The sequence below is a fragment of the Balaenoptera musculus genome, chromosome 1 (genome assembly GCF_009873245.2).
Source record: "Balaenoptera musculus isolate JJ_BM4_2016_0621 chromosome 1, mBalMus1.pri.v3, whole genome shotgun sequence".
Lineage (NCBI taxonomy): Eukaryota > Metazoa > Chordata > Mammalia > Artiodactyla > Balaenopteridae > Balaenoptera > Balaenoptera musculus.
Genome location: NC_045785.1, coordinates 179619402 through 179637420, shown reverse-complemented (window position 1 = coordinate 179637420; position 18019 = coordinate 179619402). Strand labels below are relative to the sequence as shown.

Sequence of the window (18019 nt, the reverse complement as noted above, 5' to 3'; positions counted from 1 at the left end):
GATGCTGGATTTTAAAAATCACTTATATGTCATGTTATGATAGTTATGCAACCAATTTGATTCTAATTCATCTTTTTTTAATATATTATTATTTTTATTGATTTTAGTATAGTATTTTTAAATAAATTTATTTATTTATTTATTATTTTTGGCTGTGTTGGGTCTTCATTGCTGTGCGCGGGCTTTCTCTAGTTGCGGCGACCGGGGGCTGCTCTTCGTTGCGGTGCGCAGGCTTCTCATTGTGGTGCTTTTCTTGTTTCGGAGCACGGGCTCTAGGCGTGCGGGCTTCAGTAGTTGTGGCAGGTGGGCTCAGTAGTTGTGACTCGTGGACCCTAGAGCGCAGGCTCAGTAGTTGTGGTGCACGGCTTAGTTGCCTCTGCGGCATGTTGGGATCTTCCTGGACCAGGGCTCGAATCCATGTCCCCTGCATTGGCAGGCGGATTCTTAACCATTGCTCCACCAGGGAAGTCCTCTAATTCCTCTTTATGTGAATTATTATGTGTGCTAGATAGGCGTCTTGTAAAGATCATGTACTTTCATTATTTTTTGGTATATTTATCTATTGACGGAAAGAGCCAAAGTAAGAAATAACTACTTACAGTTAGTTACTAATATAGGTATTACATAGTGTGTGTTTACATGTTTGTGAAGTGATGTTATTTTGAAAATGGAGACAAGCATTTCTTCCCATTTCTTCTGAAACAGAATCTTAGGAAACCTCAGAAGTTATGGAGAAATCTTTGAAGAAAGTTAGGAAACTGATGGATGAAAGGAGGTACCTGAGTGATTGCATCTAATTTCTTGCCGTAGATGTTTTATCAACAGGACACGTAGCATTTTGGTTGCCAAGTTTTAATGAGGTGCTTTTAAGAAGTAATTAGTGGTCTCCAAGATATAATTACACCATCCCTATAATGTTTAACATGAAGCTGATTTATGAATAAAGATGAGTTAACAATACTTGATAAAAAGAAACTGAGAATTGGCATAATAATGAAAATTCTGAATACATGTAATATTTCAGTTTTACAACACACTATAACCACTGTTTCATCCACAAGTAGGATTATGCCAGTTTTCCTTCCCGACAGGTTGTTCGAAATGTACGATTTGGTGCCTTCGATTATATCCACGTTTACACGTAAATTCCAACAGTGTCATCTGTTTTAGAATAAGTTTTTTATCACGTCTCCATTTTAACTGGATGTTATGTTTTTTCATAATTTCTTCTGAATACACATGCATCTGAAGTTAAAAAAATAAACATAAAACCGTTAAGTGGTATACAAATATTTTCCACAGAATTTCAGGCTTTCAAGTAGAATCTCCTGCTCTGGTCCAAAAATTCCTTCTCAAAACCTTTTACAAACCAACTCATTGAAAATCCAGTAATGTAGTTTCCATCATTTTAAACAGTTAATGTTGTAAGAATGAGGTACTATTTTTAGTGTAATAATTAAATGTTATAATCAAAGATTCATAATGTCAGTTATCATATGAAGAGCTTTCATTAAGGAATCTTTTGTTGCTATTGTTGCTTGAACAGGAAATTTTCAAACTTTATTTCCACACATATTATTTTTTGGTAGTCAGGCACGCAACAGAACGGTTGGTAGTTAATCCATGAAAATTCTATTATAAACAGCTAAACATCATACTCAGTACACCGATTTTCCAGGATCCACAAGAAGATTGAATATTTACCTAAGCACTTTGGTGGTTCTGACCACTTCTCCATCTGACATACTATGTGTCTGTTTCCCTGAAGTTCATAGTAGGACTGGCATTGGTACTCAACTGTCGATCCTGGAGGATATACTGGTGCCGGGAATGAGGTAATGTCTCCGTTGTCTATTGGTGGGGGAGGCCCACATTTTCCTTGAGAGTCTAAAAAATATGTTGTTTGATTTATTTAAAGAGAAAAAAAAGAAAAAGAAATCCCACGGTTTAAAATAAAAAGATAAAAATGTAGCCTAATATGTAATAACCAGGCTTGTGATTTCTGATGACAGAAATGATTTATTGAAGAAATTTTAATCACTTAAATGAAAAGGCACATTTTTAAGTCCCTAGTTTTACCCCACATGAAAGTACACATAATACATTAACAAATATGTCTGCTTTGCAGTGTTCTGGTATTAACATGTTTCTTAGTGAATATATGATGGACAGATGGATAGCTAGATAAAAAAAATTATCCTTGTATACAACATACAGCAGTGTCTATTGAATCTCTAGTCATATTTTATTGATTTTCATTTTTATTACAAAACGAACATTAGCCCCATCAGCTGCTTTTTTAAAGTCAAGAATTACAGATTTCAGTAGTGGGAGAGGGAATGCTGTCTTCCTTTCTGAACAAGATGAGGTAGAAATATTTCTGCTTGTTGCATCTGCTCTGTCTTCTTTCTGCTAACTAAAAATCCTGAACATATTATAATAACCAACTCAGGAGACTGTGAAAGATGTAGAGAAGATATTAATCTGGTTAGAGACATTGGGATTCAAGGAATTACAGTCCAGAGACTTGTTGGGTTTTCCTTTCCCTTCTTTGTATCCTGGATGGACCACTGAGCCTGCAACCCAGAAATGATAGCAAGTTCAGAAAGAAAAAAAAAAAAACAGTCCAAGAAGCACTTGATCCTCTTTAAGCAAAGTCCCAGGAAAGGATCAGCATAGTAAGACAGAAACAGTTTTTTACAATCCTGACTTTCTCGAGAAATACACCATAGAACCTAAGACCAACCCTTCCCCGCCTTGATCAGCAGGGGCCAAGTAGAGGAGTCCAGACTTCCACCCACATGGTGCGGGAACAAGACACCTCTCCCCTTTCTCCAGGAGTCAGTGGAGGCCAGGTGGGACCCCTGGACTTGCACCCTGCTGGCAGTAAGGGAGGTCTGATAAATAAAAGATTTCAAATAAAATCTTAATCTCAAAAATAATACCCAAAATGTCAGAATACAGTTGATCATCACTCATCATACCAAGGATGAGGAAAACCTCAAAGAGAAAAATAATCAAAAGAAGACAACACTGAGATGACATACATATTGAAATTATTGGACAATGGTTTTTAATAATCCAGTCAAATTGATAGAACTGGAAAATAGAGTAATATAATTTTTTTAAAAAACACACTGGATAGGCTCAATAATACATTGCCAGATGGCCAGAAGGATAAATAAACTTGACTATAGGCTAACTTTGAAAAGAGTCATGTACCAAAATGTTCATTGCAGCTCTATTTACAATAGCCAGGACATGGAAGCAACCGAAGTGTCCATCAACAGATGAATGGATAAAGAAGATGTGGCACATATATACAATGGAATATTACTCAGCCATAAAAAGGAACAAAACCGAGTTATTTGTAGTGAGGTGGATGGACCTAGAGACTGTCATACAGAGTGAAGTAACTCAGAAAGAGAAAAACAAATACCGTATGCTAACACATATATATGGAATCTAAAAAAAAAAAGAAAAGGTCATGAAGAACCTAGGGGCAAGATGCGAATAAAGATGCAGACTTACTAGCAAATGAACTTGAGGATACGGGGAGGGGGAAGGGGAAGCTGTGACAAAGTGAGAGAGTAGCATTGACATATATACACTACCAAATGTAAAATAGATAACTAGTGGGAAGCAGCTGCATAGCACAGAGAGATCAGCTCGGTGTTTTGTGACACCTAGAGGGGTGGATAGGGAGGGTGGGAGGGAGGGGAGATGTAAGAGGGAAGAGATACGGAGACATATGTATATGTATAACTGATTCACTTGTTATAAAGCAGAAACAAACACACCATTGTAAAGCAATTACACTCCAATAAAGATGTTAAAAAAATTAAAAAAAAAAAAAAGAAAATAGACTGAAAAGAAAAGGACAGAGCTTCAGGAACCCATGGGAAAATAGCAAAAGATTGGAGACCCAGAAAATGAAAAGAAAGGGGATGAGATGAAAAAAAAAATGTAAAAATAATGGTTGAAAAATTTCTGAAATAGGGCATAAGGCACACATCTACATAATAAAACAGCTGAGTGAATTCCAAACAGGATAAAACCAAAGAAATTAATGTCAAGATACATCAAAATCAAACTGCTGGAAATTAAAGAAAAGAAAAATCTCAAAGAGCTAGATAGATATTAGGCAATACTTATATGGAAAAAGGATTAAAAAAACTGGTAGGATTTTCATCCATGACCATAGATCCAGAAAGAAGTGACATCATTTTTCAGTGGCTGGAAGAAAAGAATTGTCAACCCGAAATTCTATATCGAGTGAAGTATATTTTAGGATTAAAGGGAGAAAGAAAGACATTCCCAGACAAAGGAAAACTGAGAGAATTGTCTCTAGCAGACCTATACCTAAAGAATTGCTAAAGCAATTTTCAAATATAAAGGAAACTAGAAAAGGGATTGAGACTTTAGGAAGGAAGAAAAAACAATGGAATTGATTTTTAAAAGTAAGGGTAAATATAATAAGAATATCTTTTCCCTAATGATTTTGTTAAATTATGTGTAAAATTATGTCATTTGATATGTTGCTCAATGTATATAGAGAGAATACTAAAGACATTTATGTTAAAATATGGGGAGATAAAAAGAATCTAAATGGAAGTAAGGTTTCCACATTTCACCTGAAGTGGTAAAATGTCAATCCAAGTAGGGGAGTGATAAGCCGCTATGTGTATCTTAATATTTGGAGCAACCACTAATAAAAACATGCCAAGACATATACTCCAAAGCAATGCAGATGTATAAAAATTAAGTTATTTATAATGTTCAAAAATCCACAGGGAAGACAAGAAAAGGAAATGGGGATGAGAAACTGAGGAAACACACACAAAACAAATAATAAAATTGCTGACATTGTCTCTGTTATGTTAATAGATATTTTCAATGTAAATAGCCTTAATATATCAGTGAAAAGACTGAAAATGGCAGGGTGGACACATAAACGAGATTAATCTATATGCTGTCTACAAGAAAATCACTCCAAACATGAAAACATGTTCAAGTGGAAGACTGCAAAAAATACATACCAGGAAAAAGTTAACTTGAAAAACTATAAGTGGCTAATATATTTCTTGGTTTGGATTCCCTTACTTCCTGAACTCTAAACACTGAAGTGTCCCAGGACCAAGTTCTCAGACTTTTTTTTTTTATATGTACACTAATTCCCTGAATGAGTTCAGCTAGTAACATACCTTTAAATATCATGAATATGCTGAAGATGCCCAAATTTAAGTCACATTCTGTGATCAGGCCCTGGCTGCCTGTATTCCATGTCTCAAAGTGGAATTTCTTGGGCTGTCAAATGTACTTATGGTGTCGTCAACACATTTATTCACCAGGAGGTAACTGAATGTCTTAATATTTAAGATAAGAAATGTTCCAAGATTCCAACTGTTCAAATCTGGTCAACTCTTTCATACAATAAATATGTCAGATTGCTTATTCAGTCCGCAAAAGACCTGGATTTTAAGCACCTTCATTTTTATTTGCAACAAAAAAAATTCCATAAGAACTACTTCATTATACATTTATATCAACATATTTTGTCCCTAATATATTCTCTAAAATTGGGGGGGTGATGGTGTAAGATACTCTTACCTTTGCATTGAGGTGGTTTTGTCCAAGTTCCATTTAAACATATCACATCTACCTCCCCAAAAAGGTCATAAGGCCTGATGCATTCGTAATGTACTCTCTCACCATTTTGATATCTAGACCTCTCTTTTTGTATAATAGCATTTTCCACTTTGGGTGGATTCACACAGGAAACATCTAGATAGAAAGAAAAATAGTATCTCTAATATAATGATCATTATGAACAGCAAGCTAACAAGGGGGGTGTCACATATATTCCATGGTCATTTAAAATCAAGAGTTAATCTGTCATGAAAGACTGCTGATTTTAATAAATTTACATGTAAGTTTGAGGATAAGGAGATAAAGCAATATTTTTTAGTACAAATTAAGCTTCTGTATCTTAAATCTCTCCCCCATCCTTCACTAGACGGTTGATACACATTTTTTAGGCCAGTGAAAATGAAAGCTTTTCTGGACATCTCTTTCTGAGTTTAGTAAAATAAGTGTTATAAATTATATAAATTCAAAATGAATTTATAAACCATAAGAAAATCATAATAAAAGATCATTTGACATCAGGATTCGGTTTATAGTCATCCTGTTTATGAACTGTAACTTTAGGCCCTTAGGAAAATAAACACATTAGGTACTTCTTTAAAGACTTGATCAAGAGTTAGCACACTTTGAAGAATACCGTAGTTGAAAGAAGAAGATGATTAATTAAAAGATCCAAACAAAGATCTGGAAAAATAACAGAAAATTAAATGTATGTATTTATTAAAATGCTCTTTAATAATATATTTTTGCAAATGCTTCCGTATACAACAATGAGTAATGTGTAATTCATCAGTGAGATTCAGGTGGATGTAAAGTACAATATGCTATAGCTATGGTTCCTAAACTGAAATGTGCATAGAATCCCTTGGGAATCTTTAAAACAGTTTCAGGGTTCCATCCCCAGAGTTTTTGATACAACAGGTATGAGTGAGCCTATGAATCTGTGCTTGCATGTCTAATAATCTTCCAGAATATGCTAAGACTGCTGTGTCAGGGGCTGTGCTTTGAGAATTATTGGGCTACAAGACTGAGCACTTGAAGTACACAATTCCATCCCTTTTTATGTTCAGGCATAAACCTTCTTTGACTTGGCCTGAAAAGAATCTGTGTCCATTTTATGATGGTAGAGGCACTTTTCTGTATTATGTTACTTAAGATACTTTAATAAATAAAGTTTTAAATTTTACCAAAGTACCTCTGCATGCTGGCCTTCCTATCCATTTGCTCTTAATACACTGTACAGTATTGGCTCCATCCAACTGATAATATTGTAGACATTTAAAAGCCACCTGTTCTCCTGACCTATATGATTTCTTCTTCCGGTCTATGAGTACAGCATCATTAAAGCTGGGTACGTTAAAACAATCTGTGTCTGAAAAAAAAAAGTATTTGTTTAGTACATCTTTAAAAATAATAGTGGCCAATAATTATATTCTAGAAAAATAGATATGTACATATCAAACTAATGAATACTGTACAATATTTCTCTTACAACTTAAAACAAATGTTTAGAAGTCTTGACTTAGTTACATTGAATGTGTCTATATTCATCAAAACTATAACATGGGAATGGTGATATTCAAAGAGACAGGGATGCCTTTGATGCTTGAGACCATACTTCTCACATTTAAATTATTTTTCCCCATCACAGGTCACCTACATTATGGAGTTTCTTTTTTTTGCTTCTATCAAAATCTGTTCCCTTGACTTATGTCAAATATCTTAGAAAATTGTATATTATAAAGAAATAATGATAAATTAACAGTAAATTGAGTGCTGATAAGACTGATGAGCAGGGGCCAGCTATGTTATAGGAACAGAGACCAGAAGTCTGAGAATGTGTATCAGAGGATGTCCAAAGTGTACACAAGATGATGTGATAGTGAGATAATTTAGTTCATGAATCAAACTTTTATTATTACTAGGGTTATTACTCTCTACCAGAATCCAGAACTTTCCAAAGACACCTTGTTTAGTTCTAGAATTACAGCTTAGTTTCATACTTGTGCCATTTATGTCCTGAATTAAAGATATTTATCAGCCTTAGAATAAAATGAAATATACTATACTTATGCATCTGGTGGAAGGACCATTTTCATCCTAAACATCTTATAGATGCAGGTCCATCGATCCCAAAACCTTCATCACAGTTGTATATAACTTCTTCTCCTGTTGGTAACTGTCTTTCTCATTAGATACAACACCATTCTGAATCAAAGGTGGAAATCCACAAGGAAGTCCTAGGAATAAATGAAAAAACGATTTCATGTTTCACTAACTCTGAAATTTAATTGATGTACTGCTTGCCATACTTGGTAGTTTTACTTGAAAATAATAAATGATTATACAGGAACTTCCATCACATTGCAGAGAAGTGCACAAAGGCACCCTAAAATCACCATTCTTGGTGTGTTTCCAGCTATCCACTTGAACAAGAACTTGAAACTAACAATACCAATATATTTATGAAAGAGACCATCAGTGCATCTCTAAGCAATTATGATTAATAAAAGAAAACCACTGAGACTTCATCATCTTAAGAAAAGTACTATATATTGTAAGACATCAAAAGGGACATTGTAGGAAGAACATAAGTTTTTTTGAAAAATCTTGGTGGCAATGCATACACTGAAACTTATATGAATAAGTAGGAATATAAATAGGTTTAACTATGTGAATAGGTAGGTTTACTTTTTTTACACATACAGTGTTAATACAAAAGAAAGTGCCAGATTTAAAGTGATTCTATACTGAACTGATGAAATTAACAGAAATGAATATACAAAAATTGATTAAATGTATAAAAATATAAATTATATTAATACATAAATGACCTATAAATATATAAATAATTGATATATTTAGGAATCTAAAGGATTCTGTTCCATGACTTTGATGATAATTGATTAGTAAAGAATGGTACTGAAAAAGAATTTTGGTTTGCATACTGTCCTCACTACACAATGAGGTGGAGAACTCCACTTTCCCATGTGGCATGTATCACATTTTCTTCGGATATCCTGAAACCATCTTCACAGGTATAACTTAACTTGGTGCCATGTGCATAAAGCTGGGTGCAAATGTTTCCTCTCCTTTCTTCTGCAGAGCTAGATGATTTAATCGTTCCATTGTCTACTTGAGGTGGTGAGAACATGGAAGTTTTTTATACATGAAAAACAGAGATCAAAGGGTAAAGTATAGTTATAATGTTTAAATTAAAAATACATTAAAATAAGAATAATTTGAACAAGTTAGGAATTTTAAAGCTGAAAAATATTTGAAATTGCAAGGTATTTGTCTCATAACCACTATGCTCCTATCCACTTGTTCAGTATGCCCCTTCATCCTTTTTAAAATTTATCTTTATTGAAATATATTTGATGTATAATAGTATGTTAGGGAGAGGAGATCAAGATGGTGGACCAGGAGGACACGGAATTCACGTCTCCTCACAACTAGGGCACCTACCAGGCACCAGTGGGGGACCACGGACACCTAAGGGGATGGGAGGAACCCCCAGCAACCAGGTAGGGACGTGGGGTCATGGGGGGGAGGGAGAGTGAGGGGGGAGGAGAAGTGGAGGTGGGATGGGACTGGCACCCCTGAGGGGTGCTGGGGGAGGGGAAGGGATCCCTTGCCCAAAGGGGGAAATTGGGGAACCATTGGGAGGGCAGAGGATCAAAAGGGAGTGTGGCCAGGTTTCCCCTTGCCCTCTTGGGCCCCCAGGAGGCTACTGAGATCCGGGCCCTGATCCTCGCCACCTAGGCCCCCTCAGCTGTGCAGGTCCTGAGAGAGTGGGGGTGGGAAGGGGGAGCAAAAAGTAAAGGCTGGACCTCTGGGACTGGCACCCCTGAGGGGCGGCTTGGGAGGGGAGGAGTTCCTACACCCAGCGAGACACACCAACAGTCAGGGGTCCAGCAGGAATGGGGGAGACTCTGGGGGAGACGTGGGGGGACACAGAGGAATGGAAGGGAACGGGGCCCAGCACTTTCCCTGTCCACTTAGGCACTGAGGAGCCTGTTGGGCTCCCGGGCCTAATCCACTGCCTTCGGAGCCTCCCTCCTGCGGCTCAGAGCCCAAGCCACCCCCCCTTCACCCCATCCAGGGCCCTACCTCTATAATTGGAGACCCCCTCTGAGACCCCCCTTCCAACCACGCTGGGCCTAAATCCAACCCACACACACTCACCCAGGGCCTACCTCCAAACTCTGGAACTCCACACTCCATAGGCAGTCCTTTAGACTTGCTGTCTCTCTGCTTCCACTTGAATGATGGCCCTTGCCTAGGCCCCACTCCCAAGGCCTTTTCTGGCTGCATGGGTCCTGGGCCTACGCTCCACCCACACTCAAACATCAGCCTCCCTGCCTAGGTCCCACTCCACCTTAAACCACCCTGCCTAAGTTCCATCTCTGCCTAAAACACCTACCCCCATAGCCAAGGTTGTTTCTGTTTCTTTGTTCTTTTTTTTCGTCCTTTCTTTTTTTTCTTTTTTCCTCTTGTAGATTGGGCTTCTGTTTTACCTTGTTGTGATTCATTTATATTTTTATTTTTTCCAATAAATCTTTTATTTTTCTAATTTTATTTTATTCTTTATACTTTGTTATTGTTCTGCTCCTTTGGCTTGTTCCCCGCCCTCCCCACTTTTTATTTCTGTTGTGGTTTTGTTTACTTTATTGCAGTTGTTTCAATTGTATTTTGATTTTTCCTAATATAGTTTTATCTTTCTAATTTTATTCTGATTTTTAGTCTTTGTTATTGTACTGCTCCTTTCATCTTCCTTTTTTTCTTTGCCTTGCCATGTGGCTTGCAGGATCTTGGTTCCCAGGCCAGACGTTGGGCCCAAGCTCCTGTGGTGGGAGCTCTGAGTCCAAAACTCTGAATAACAGAGAACCTCAGACCCCAGGGAATATTAAACGGAATGAGGCCTCCCAGAGGTCCTCATTTTGGCACCAAGACCTGGCTCTATCCAACTGCCTGCAAACTCCAGTGCTGGATGCCTAAGGCCAAATAGCCAGTAAGACAGGAATACAGCCCCACCCATCAAAAACAACAACAACAACAAAAAGAAACGACAAAAAGTTATGTTACAGATGAAGGAGAAAGGTAAAAACCTACAAGACCAAATAAATGAAGACGAAAGAGGCAATCTACCTGAAAAAGAATTCAGAGTAATGATAGTAAAGATGATCCAATATCTTGGGCACAGAATGGAGAAAATACAAGAAACATTTAACAAGGATCTAGAAGAACTAAAGAGCAAACAAACAGTGATGAACAACACAATAACTGAAATTAAAAATACTCTAGAAGGAAGCAATAGCAGAATAACTGAAGCAGAAGAACAGATAAGTGACCTGGAAGATAAAATGGTGGAAATAACTGCAGCAGAGCAGAATAAAGACAAAAGAATGAAAAGAATTGCAGACAGTCTCAGAGATCTCTGGGGCAACATTAAATGCACCAATATTGGAATTATAGGGGTCCCAGAAGAAGAAGAGAAAAAGAAAGGGTCCGAGAAAAATATTTGAAGAGACTATAGTCAAAAACTTCCCTAACATAGAAAAGGGAATAGTCAATCAAGTCCAGGAAGCACAGAGAATCCCATACAGGATAAACCCAAAGAGAAACACACTGAGACACATATTAATCAAACTATCAAAAATTAAATACAAAGAAAAAATATTAAAAGCAGCAAGGGAAAAACAACAAATAACATACAAGGAATCCCCATAAGGTTAACAGTTGATCTTTCAGCAGAAACTCTGCAAGCCAGAAGGGAGTGGCAGAACGTAGTTAAAATGATGAAAGGGAAAAACCTACAACCAAGGTTACCTGCCAAGGATCTCACTCAGATTCAATGGAGAAATCAAAAGCTTTACCAACAAGCAAACGCTAAGAGAATTCAGCACCACAAACCAGCTTTACAACAAAAATGCTAAAGAACTTCTCTAAGCAGGAAACACAGAGAAGAAAAAGACCCACAGAAACAAACCCAAATCAATTAAGAAAGTGGTAATAGGAACATACATATCAATAATCACCTTGAATGTAAATAGATTAAATGCTCAACCAAAAAAACACAGACTGGCTGAATGGATACAGAAACAAGACCTGTATATATGCTGTCCACAAGAAACACACTTCAGACCTAGAGACACATACAGACTGAAAGTGAGGGATGGAAAAAGATATTCCATGCAATAGAAATCAAAAGAAAGCTGCAGTAGCAATATTAATATCAGATAAAATAGACTTTAAAATAAAGACAGTTACAAGAGATAAGGAAGGACACTACATAATGAGCATAGGGATCAATACCAAGAAGAAAACATAACAAGTATAAATATTTATGCCCCACATAAGAGCACCTCAATACATAAGGCAAATGCTAACAGCCATAAAAGGAGAAATCGACAGTAACACAATAATAGTGGGGGAAATAACACCCCACTTACACCAATGGACAGATCATCCAGACAGAAAATAAATAACGAAACACAAGCTTTAAATGACACAATAGACCAGGCAGACTTAATTGATATTTTTAGTACATTCCACCCAAAAGCAGAAGAATACATTTTCTTCTCAAGTGCACATGGAACACTCTCCAGAATAGATCACATCTTGGGTCACAAATCAAGCCTTGGAAAATTTAAAGAAAATTGAAATCATATCAAGCATCATTTATGACCACAATGCTATGAGATAAGAAATCAACTACAGGACAAAAACAGGTAAAAAACAAAATACATGGAGGCTAAACAGTGCACTGCTAAATAATCAAGAGATCACTGAAGAAATCAAAGAGGAAATCAAAAAATCCCTAGAAACAAATGACAACAAAAACATGAGGATCCAAAGCCTACGGGACTCAGCAAAAGCAGGTCTAAGAGGGAAGATCATAGCAATTCAAGCTCACCTCAAGAAACAAGAAAAAAAACTCAATGAACAATCTAACCTTACACCTAAAGCAACAAGAAAAAGAACAAAGAAAACCCAAAGTTAGTAGAAGGAAAGAAATCATAAAGATCAGAGCAGAAATAAATGAATAGAAACAAAGAAAACAATAGCAAAGATGAATAAAACTAAAGCTGGTTCTTAAGAAGATAAACAAAATTGATAAACTGTTAGCCAGACTTATCACAAAAAAAAGAGAGAGGACTCGAATCAATAAAATTAGAAATGAAAAAGGAGAAGTTACAACAGACACTGCAGAAATACAAAGTATCCTAAGAGACTACTACAAGCAACTCTATGCCAATAAAATGGACAACCTGGAAGAAATGGACAAATTCTTGGAAAAGTAAAACCTTCCAAGACTGAACCAGAAAGAATTAGAAAATATAAACACACCAATCACAGGTAATGAAATTGAAACTATAATCGATAATTTCCAACAAACAAAAGTCCAGGACCAGATGGTTTCACAGGCAAATTCTATCAAACATTTGGAGAAGAGTTAACACCTATCCTTCTCAAACTCTTCCAAAAAATTGTAGAGGGAGGAACAATCCCAAACTCGTTCTACAAGGCCACCAGCACCCTGATACCAAAACCAGACAAAGATATCACAAAAAAAGAAAATTATAGACCAATATCACTGATGAACATAGATTCAAAAATCCTCAACAAAATACTAGCAAACAGAATCCAACAACACATTAAAAGGATCATACAGGGCTTCCCTGGTGGTGCAGTTGTTGAGAATCTGCCTGACAATGCAGGGGACACGGGCTCGAGCCCTGGTCTGGGAAGATCCCACATGCCGCGGAGCGGCTGGGCCCGTGAGCCACAACTACTGAGCCTGCGTGTCTGGAGCCTGTGCTCCGCAACAAGAGATGCCGCGATAGTGAGAGGCCCGCGCACCGCGATGAAGAGTGGCCCCCACTCGCTGCAACTAGAGAAAGCCCTCGCACAGAAATGAAGACCCAACACAGCCATAAATAATAAAATAAATAAATAAATAAATACCATTCCCTTAAAAAAAAAAAAACAAGAATCTGGGTAATAAAATAAAGTCTAAACTTTTTTTTCTAAAAAAAGGATCATACACCATGATCAACTGGGATTTATCCCAGGGATGCAAGGATTCTTCAATATATGCAAAACAATCAATGTGATACACCATATTAACAAACTAAAGAATAAAAACCATATGATCATCTCAATAGATGCAGACAGAGCTTTGACAAAATTCAACACCCATTTATGATAAAAACTCTACAGAGAGTGGGCATAGTGGGAACCTACCTCAACATAGTGAAGGCCATGTACGACAAACCCACAGCAAACATCACTCTCAATGGTGAAAAACTGAAAGCATTTCCTCTAAGATCAGGAACAAGACAAGGATGTCTACTCTCGCCACTATTATTCAACATAGTATTGGAAGTCCTAGCCATGGCAATCAGAGAAGAAAAAGAAATAAAAGGAATACAAATTGGAAAAGAAGAAGTAAAACAGTCACTGTTTGCAGATGACATGATACTATACATAGAAAATCCTAAAGATGCCACCAGAAAACTACTAGAACTAATCAATGAATTTGGTAAGGTTTCAGGATACAAAGTTAATGCATAGAAATCTCTGACCTTCCTATACACTAACAACGAAAGATCAGAAAGTGAAATTAAGGAAACAATCCCATTTACCATTGCAACAAAAAGAATAATATGTCTAGGAATAAACCTACCTAAGGAGGCAAAAGACCCATACTCAGAAAACTATAAAACACTGATGAAAGAAATCAAAGATAACATAAACAGATGGAGAGATATACCATGCTCCTGGATTGGAAGAATCTATATTACTCAAAGCAATCTGCAGGTTCAGTGCAATCCCTATCAAATTACCAATGGCATTTTTCATAGAACTAAAGAAAGAAATTTTACAATTTGTATGGAAACACAAAGGACCCCGAGTGGCCAAAGCAGTCTTAGGAAAGAGAAACTGAGCTGGAGGAATCAGGCTCTCTGACTTCAGACTATACTACAAAGCTACAGTAATCAAGATGGTATGGTAGTGGCACAAAAACATAAATATAGATCAATGGAACAGGACAGAAAGTCCAGAGAGAAACCCATGCACATATGGTCACCTTATCTTTGACAAAGGAGACAAGAATAAACAATGGAGAAAAGTAGACCTCTTCAATAAGTGGTGCTGGGGAAAATGGACAGCTGCATGTAAAAGAATTAAATTAGAACACATCCTAACACCATACACAAAAATAAACTCAAAATGTTTTAAGGACCTAAATGTAAAGCCAGACACTATAAAACTCTTAGAGGAAGACATAGGCAGAGCACTCTATGACATAAATCACAGCAAGCTCCTTTTTGACCCACCTCCTAGAGTAAGGGAAATAAAAGCAAAAATAAACAAATGGGACCTAATGAAACTTAGAAACTTTTGCACAGCAAAGGAAACCATAAACAAGACAAGAAGACAGCCCTCAGAATGGGAGAAGATATTTGCAAAAGAAGCAACTGACAAGGGATTGATCTCCAAAATTTACAAGCAGCTCATGCAGCTCAGTATCACAAAGACAAACCACCCAGTCCAAAAATGGGTGGAAGACCTAAATAGACATTTCTCTGTAGAAGACATGCAGATGGTCAACAAATACATGAAAAGATACTCAAATATTACTAATCGTTGGAGAGATGCAAATCAAAAACCATGGTGATGGTCAGAATGGCCATCATCAAAAAATCTAGAAACAATAAGGGGCTTCCCTGGTAGCACAGTGGTTAGGAATCTGCCTGTCAATGCAGGGGACACGGGTTTGATCCCTGGTCCGGGAGGATCCCACATGCCGTGGAGCAACTAAGTCCATGTGCCACAACTACTGAGCCTGCGCTCTAGAGCCCACGAGCCACAACTACTGAAGCCCGCATGCCTAGAGCCCGTGTTCCACAACAAGAGAAGCCACTGCAATGAGAAGCCTGCACACTGCAATGAAGAGTAGCCCCTGCTCGCCACAACTAGCGAAAGCCTGTGCACAGCAACGAAGACCCAATGCAGCCAAAAATAAATAAATAAAATAAATAAATTTAAAACAAAACAAAAAAACAATAAATGCTGGAGAGGGTGTGGAGAAAAGGGAATCCTCTTGCACTGTTGGTGGGAATGTAAATTGATACAGCCACTATGGAAAACAGTATGGAAGTTCCTTAAAAAACTAAAAATGGAACTACCATATGACCCACTACTGGGCATATACCCTGAGAAAACCATAATTCGAAGAGATACGTGTACCACAATGTTCATTGCAGCACTATTTACAAAAGCCAGGACATGGAACCAACCTAAATATCCATCAACAGATGAATGGATAAAGAAGATGTGACACATATATACAATGGAATATTACTCAGCCATAAGAAGAACGAAATTGAATTATTTGTAGTGAGGTGGATGGCCTTAGAATCTGTCATACAGAGTGAAGTAAGTCAGAAAGGGAAAAACAAATACCGTATGTTAACGTATATATATGGAACTTAAAGAAGTGGTACTGATGAACCTAGTGGCAGGGCAGGAACAAGGACGCACAAGTAGAGAATGGACTTGAGAGCATGGGGGTGGGGGGAGGTTGAGATGAAGTGAGAGAGTAGCATTGACATATATACACTACCAAATGTAAAATAGATAGCTAGTGGGAAGCTGCTGCATAGCACAGGGAGATCAGCTCGGTGTTTTGTGACAACCTAGAGGGGTGGGATGGGGAGGGTGGCAGGAAGGTTTGGGAGGGAGGGGATATGGGGATGCGTGTATACATGTGGCTGATTCACTTTGTTGTATGGTGGAAACTAGCACAACATTGTAAAGCATTTATACTCCAATAAAGGTGTGAAAAAAATAAATTAAAAAAATATTGTGTTAGTTTCAGGTCTACTACATAATGATTTGACTTTTACACATATTATGAAATGACCAGCAGGATGTCTAATAGCAATCTGTCCCTATACAAAGTTATTATAATATCACTGACCATATTCCTTATGCTGAATACACATCCCCCTGGCTTCTTTAGAGTCTACGTATATGTGAGACCATGTGGCATTTGTCTTTTTCTATCTGACTTATTTTACTTAACCATAATACACCCTAGATCCATCCATGTTGTTGCAAATGGAAATGTGTCATTTTTATGGCTCAGTAATAGTTCATTCTGTGTGTATATATAAAACATCTTCTTAATCCACTCCTCTATCAATGGACACTTAGGTTGATTCCAAACCTTGGCTATTGTAAGTAATGCTGCAGTGAACATTGGAGTGCATATATCTTTTCAAATGTTTCTGGTTCCTTTGAAATAAATACCCAGAAGTGGAATTGCCAGATCATATGGCAGTTCTATTTTTAGTTTTTTAAGGAAACTCCATACTCTTTTCCATAGTGGCTGCACCAATCTACAATCGCACCAACAGTGCACAAAGATTTCCTTTCTCCACATCCTCGCCAACACTTGATATTGTCTTTTTGATGACAGCCATTAAGACAGGTGTGAAGGGACATTTCACTGTGGTTGTGACATGCATTTGCCTGACTTTTAATGATGTTGAGCCTCTCCTCATGTGTCTGTTGGCCATCTGTATGTCTTCTTTGGAAAAAATGTCTATTCAGGTCCTCTGCCCATTTTCTAGTTGAGTTATTTGTTTTTCTGATGTTGGTTGGCATTAATTCTTTGTATAGGTTTGAATATTAACCCTTTAATGGATATATCCTTGCAAATATCTCTCACATTCAGTAGGCTGCCTCTTTCATTTTATTGATCATTTTCTTTGCTGTGGAAAAGCTTTCTTATTTATGCAGTCCCGTTTGCTTATTTTTGCTTTTGTTCCCTTGCCTGAGGAGACGTATCCAAAAAAAACCAAAAAAACAAAATATTGCTAAAACTGATGTCAAAGAGCATACTGCCTTTGTTTTCTTCTAGAAGTTTTATGGATTCAAGAGTTACAATTAAGTCTTTAATTCATTTGCATTTTATTTTTGTATATTGTGTGAGAAAGTAGTTCCAGCTTTGATTCTTTTGCATGTAACTTTCCTGTTTTCCCAACACCATTTACAGAGGCAATCATTTCCCCATGATGTTCTTGCCTCCTTTGTCATAGATTAATTGACCATATAAATGTGGGTATATTACTGGGCTCTCTAATCTGTTCCATAGATCTATGTGTTTGTTTTTGTGCCAATGCCATTCTATTTTGATTACTCTAGCTTTGTAGTATAGTCTGAAGTCAGGGAACCTGATTCCTCCAGCTCCATTTTTCTTTCTCAAGATTGCTTTGGCTATTTCTGGTCTTTTGTGCTTCCTTACAAATAAAAAAAAAAAATTGTTCTAATTCTGTGAAAAATGCCATTGGTAATT

General features: G+C 37.1%; 1 protein-coding gene across 1 annotated transcript in view; it reads right to left on the bottom strand.

Moving 5' to 3' along the window:
• CFH (complement factor H) overlaps window positions 1–18019 on the bottom strand; it is a 120288-nt gene that overhangs the window by 20817 nt on the left and 81452 nt on the right. Inside the window, 8 exon segments of the mRNA XM_036861622.1 lie at window positions 5611–5784; window positions 6842–7018; window positions 7711–7818; window positions 7821–7886; window position 8035; window positions 8604–8644; window positions 8647–8790; window positions 11768–11794. Of these exon segments, the coding sequence (XP_036717517.1) occupies window positions 5611–5784; window positions 6842–7018; window positions 7711–7818; window positions 7821–7886; window position 8035; window positions 8604–8644; window positions 8647–8790; window positions 11768–11794 (738 nt within the window).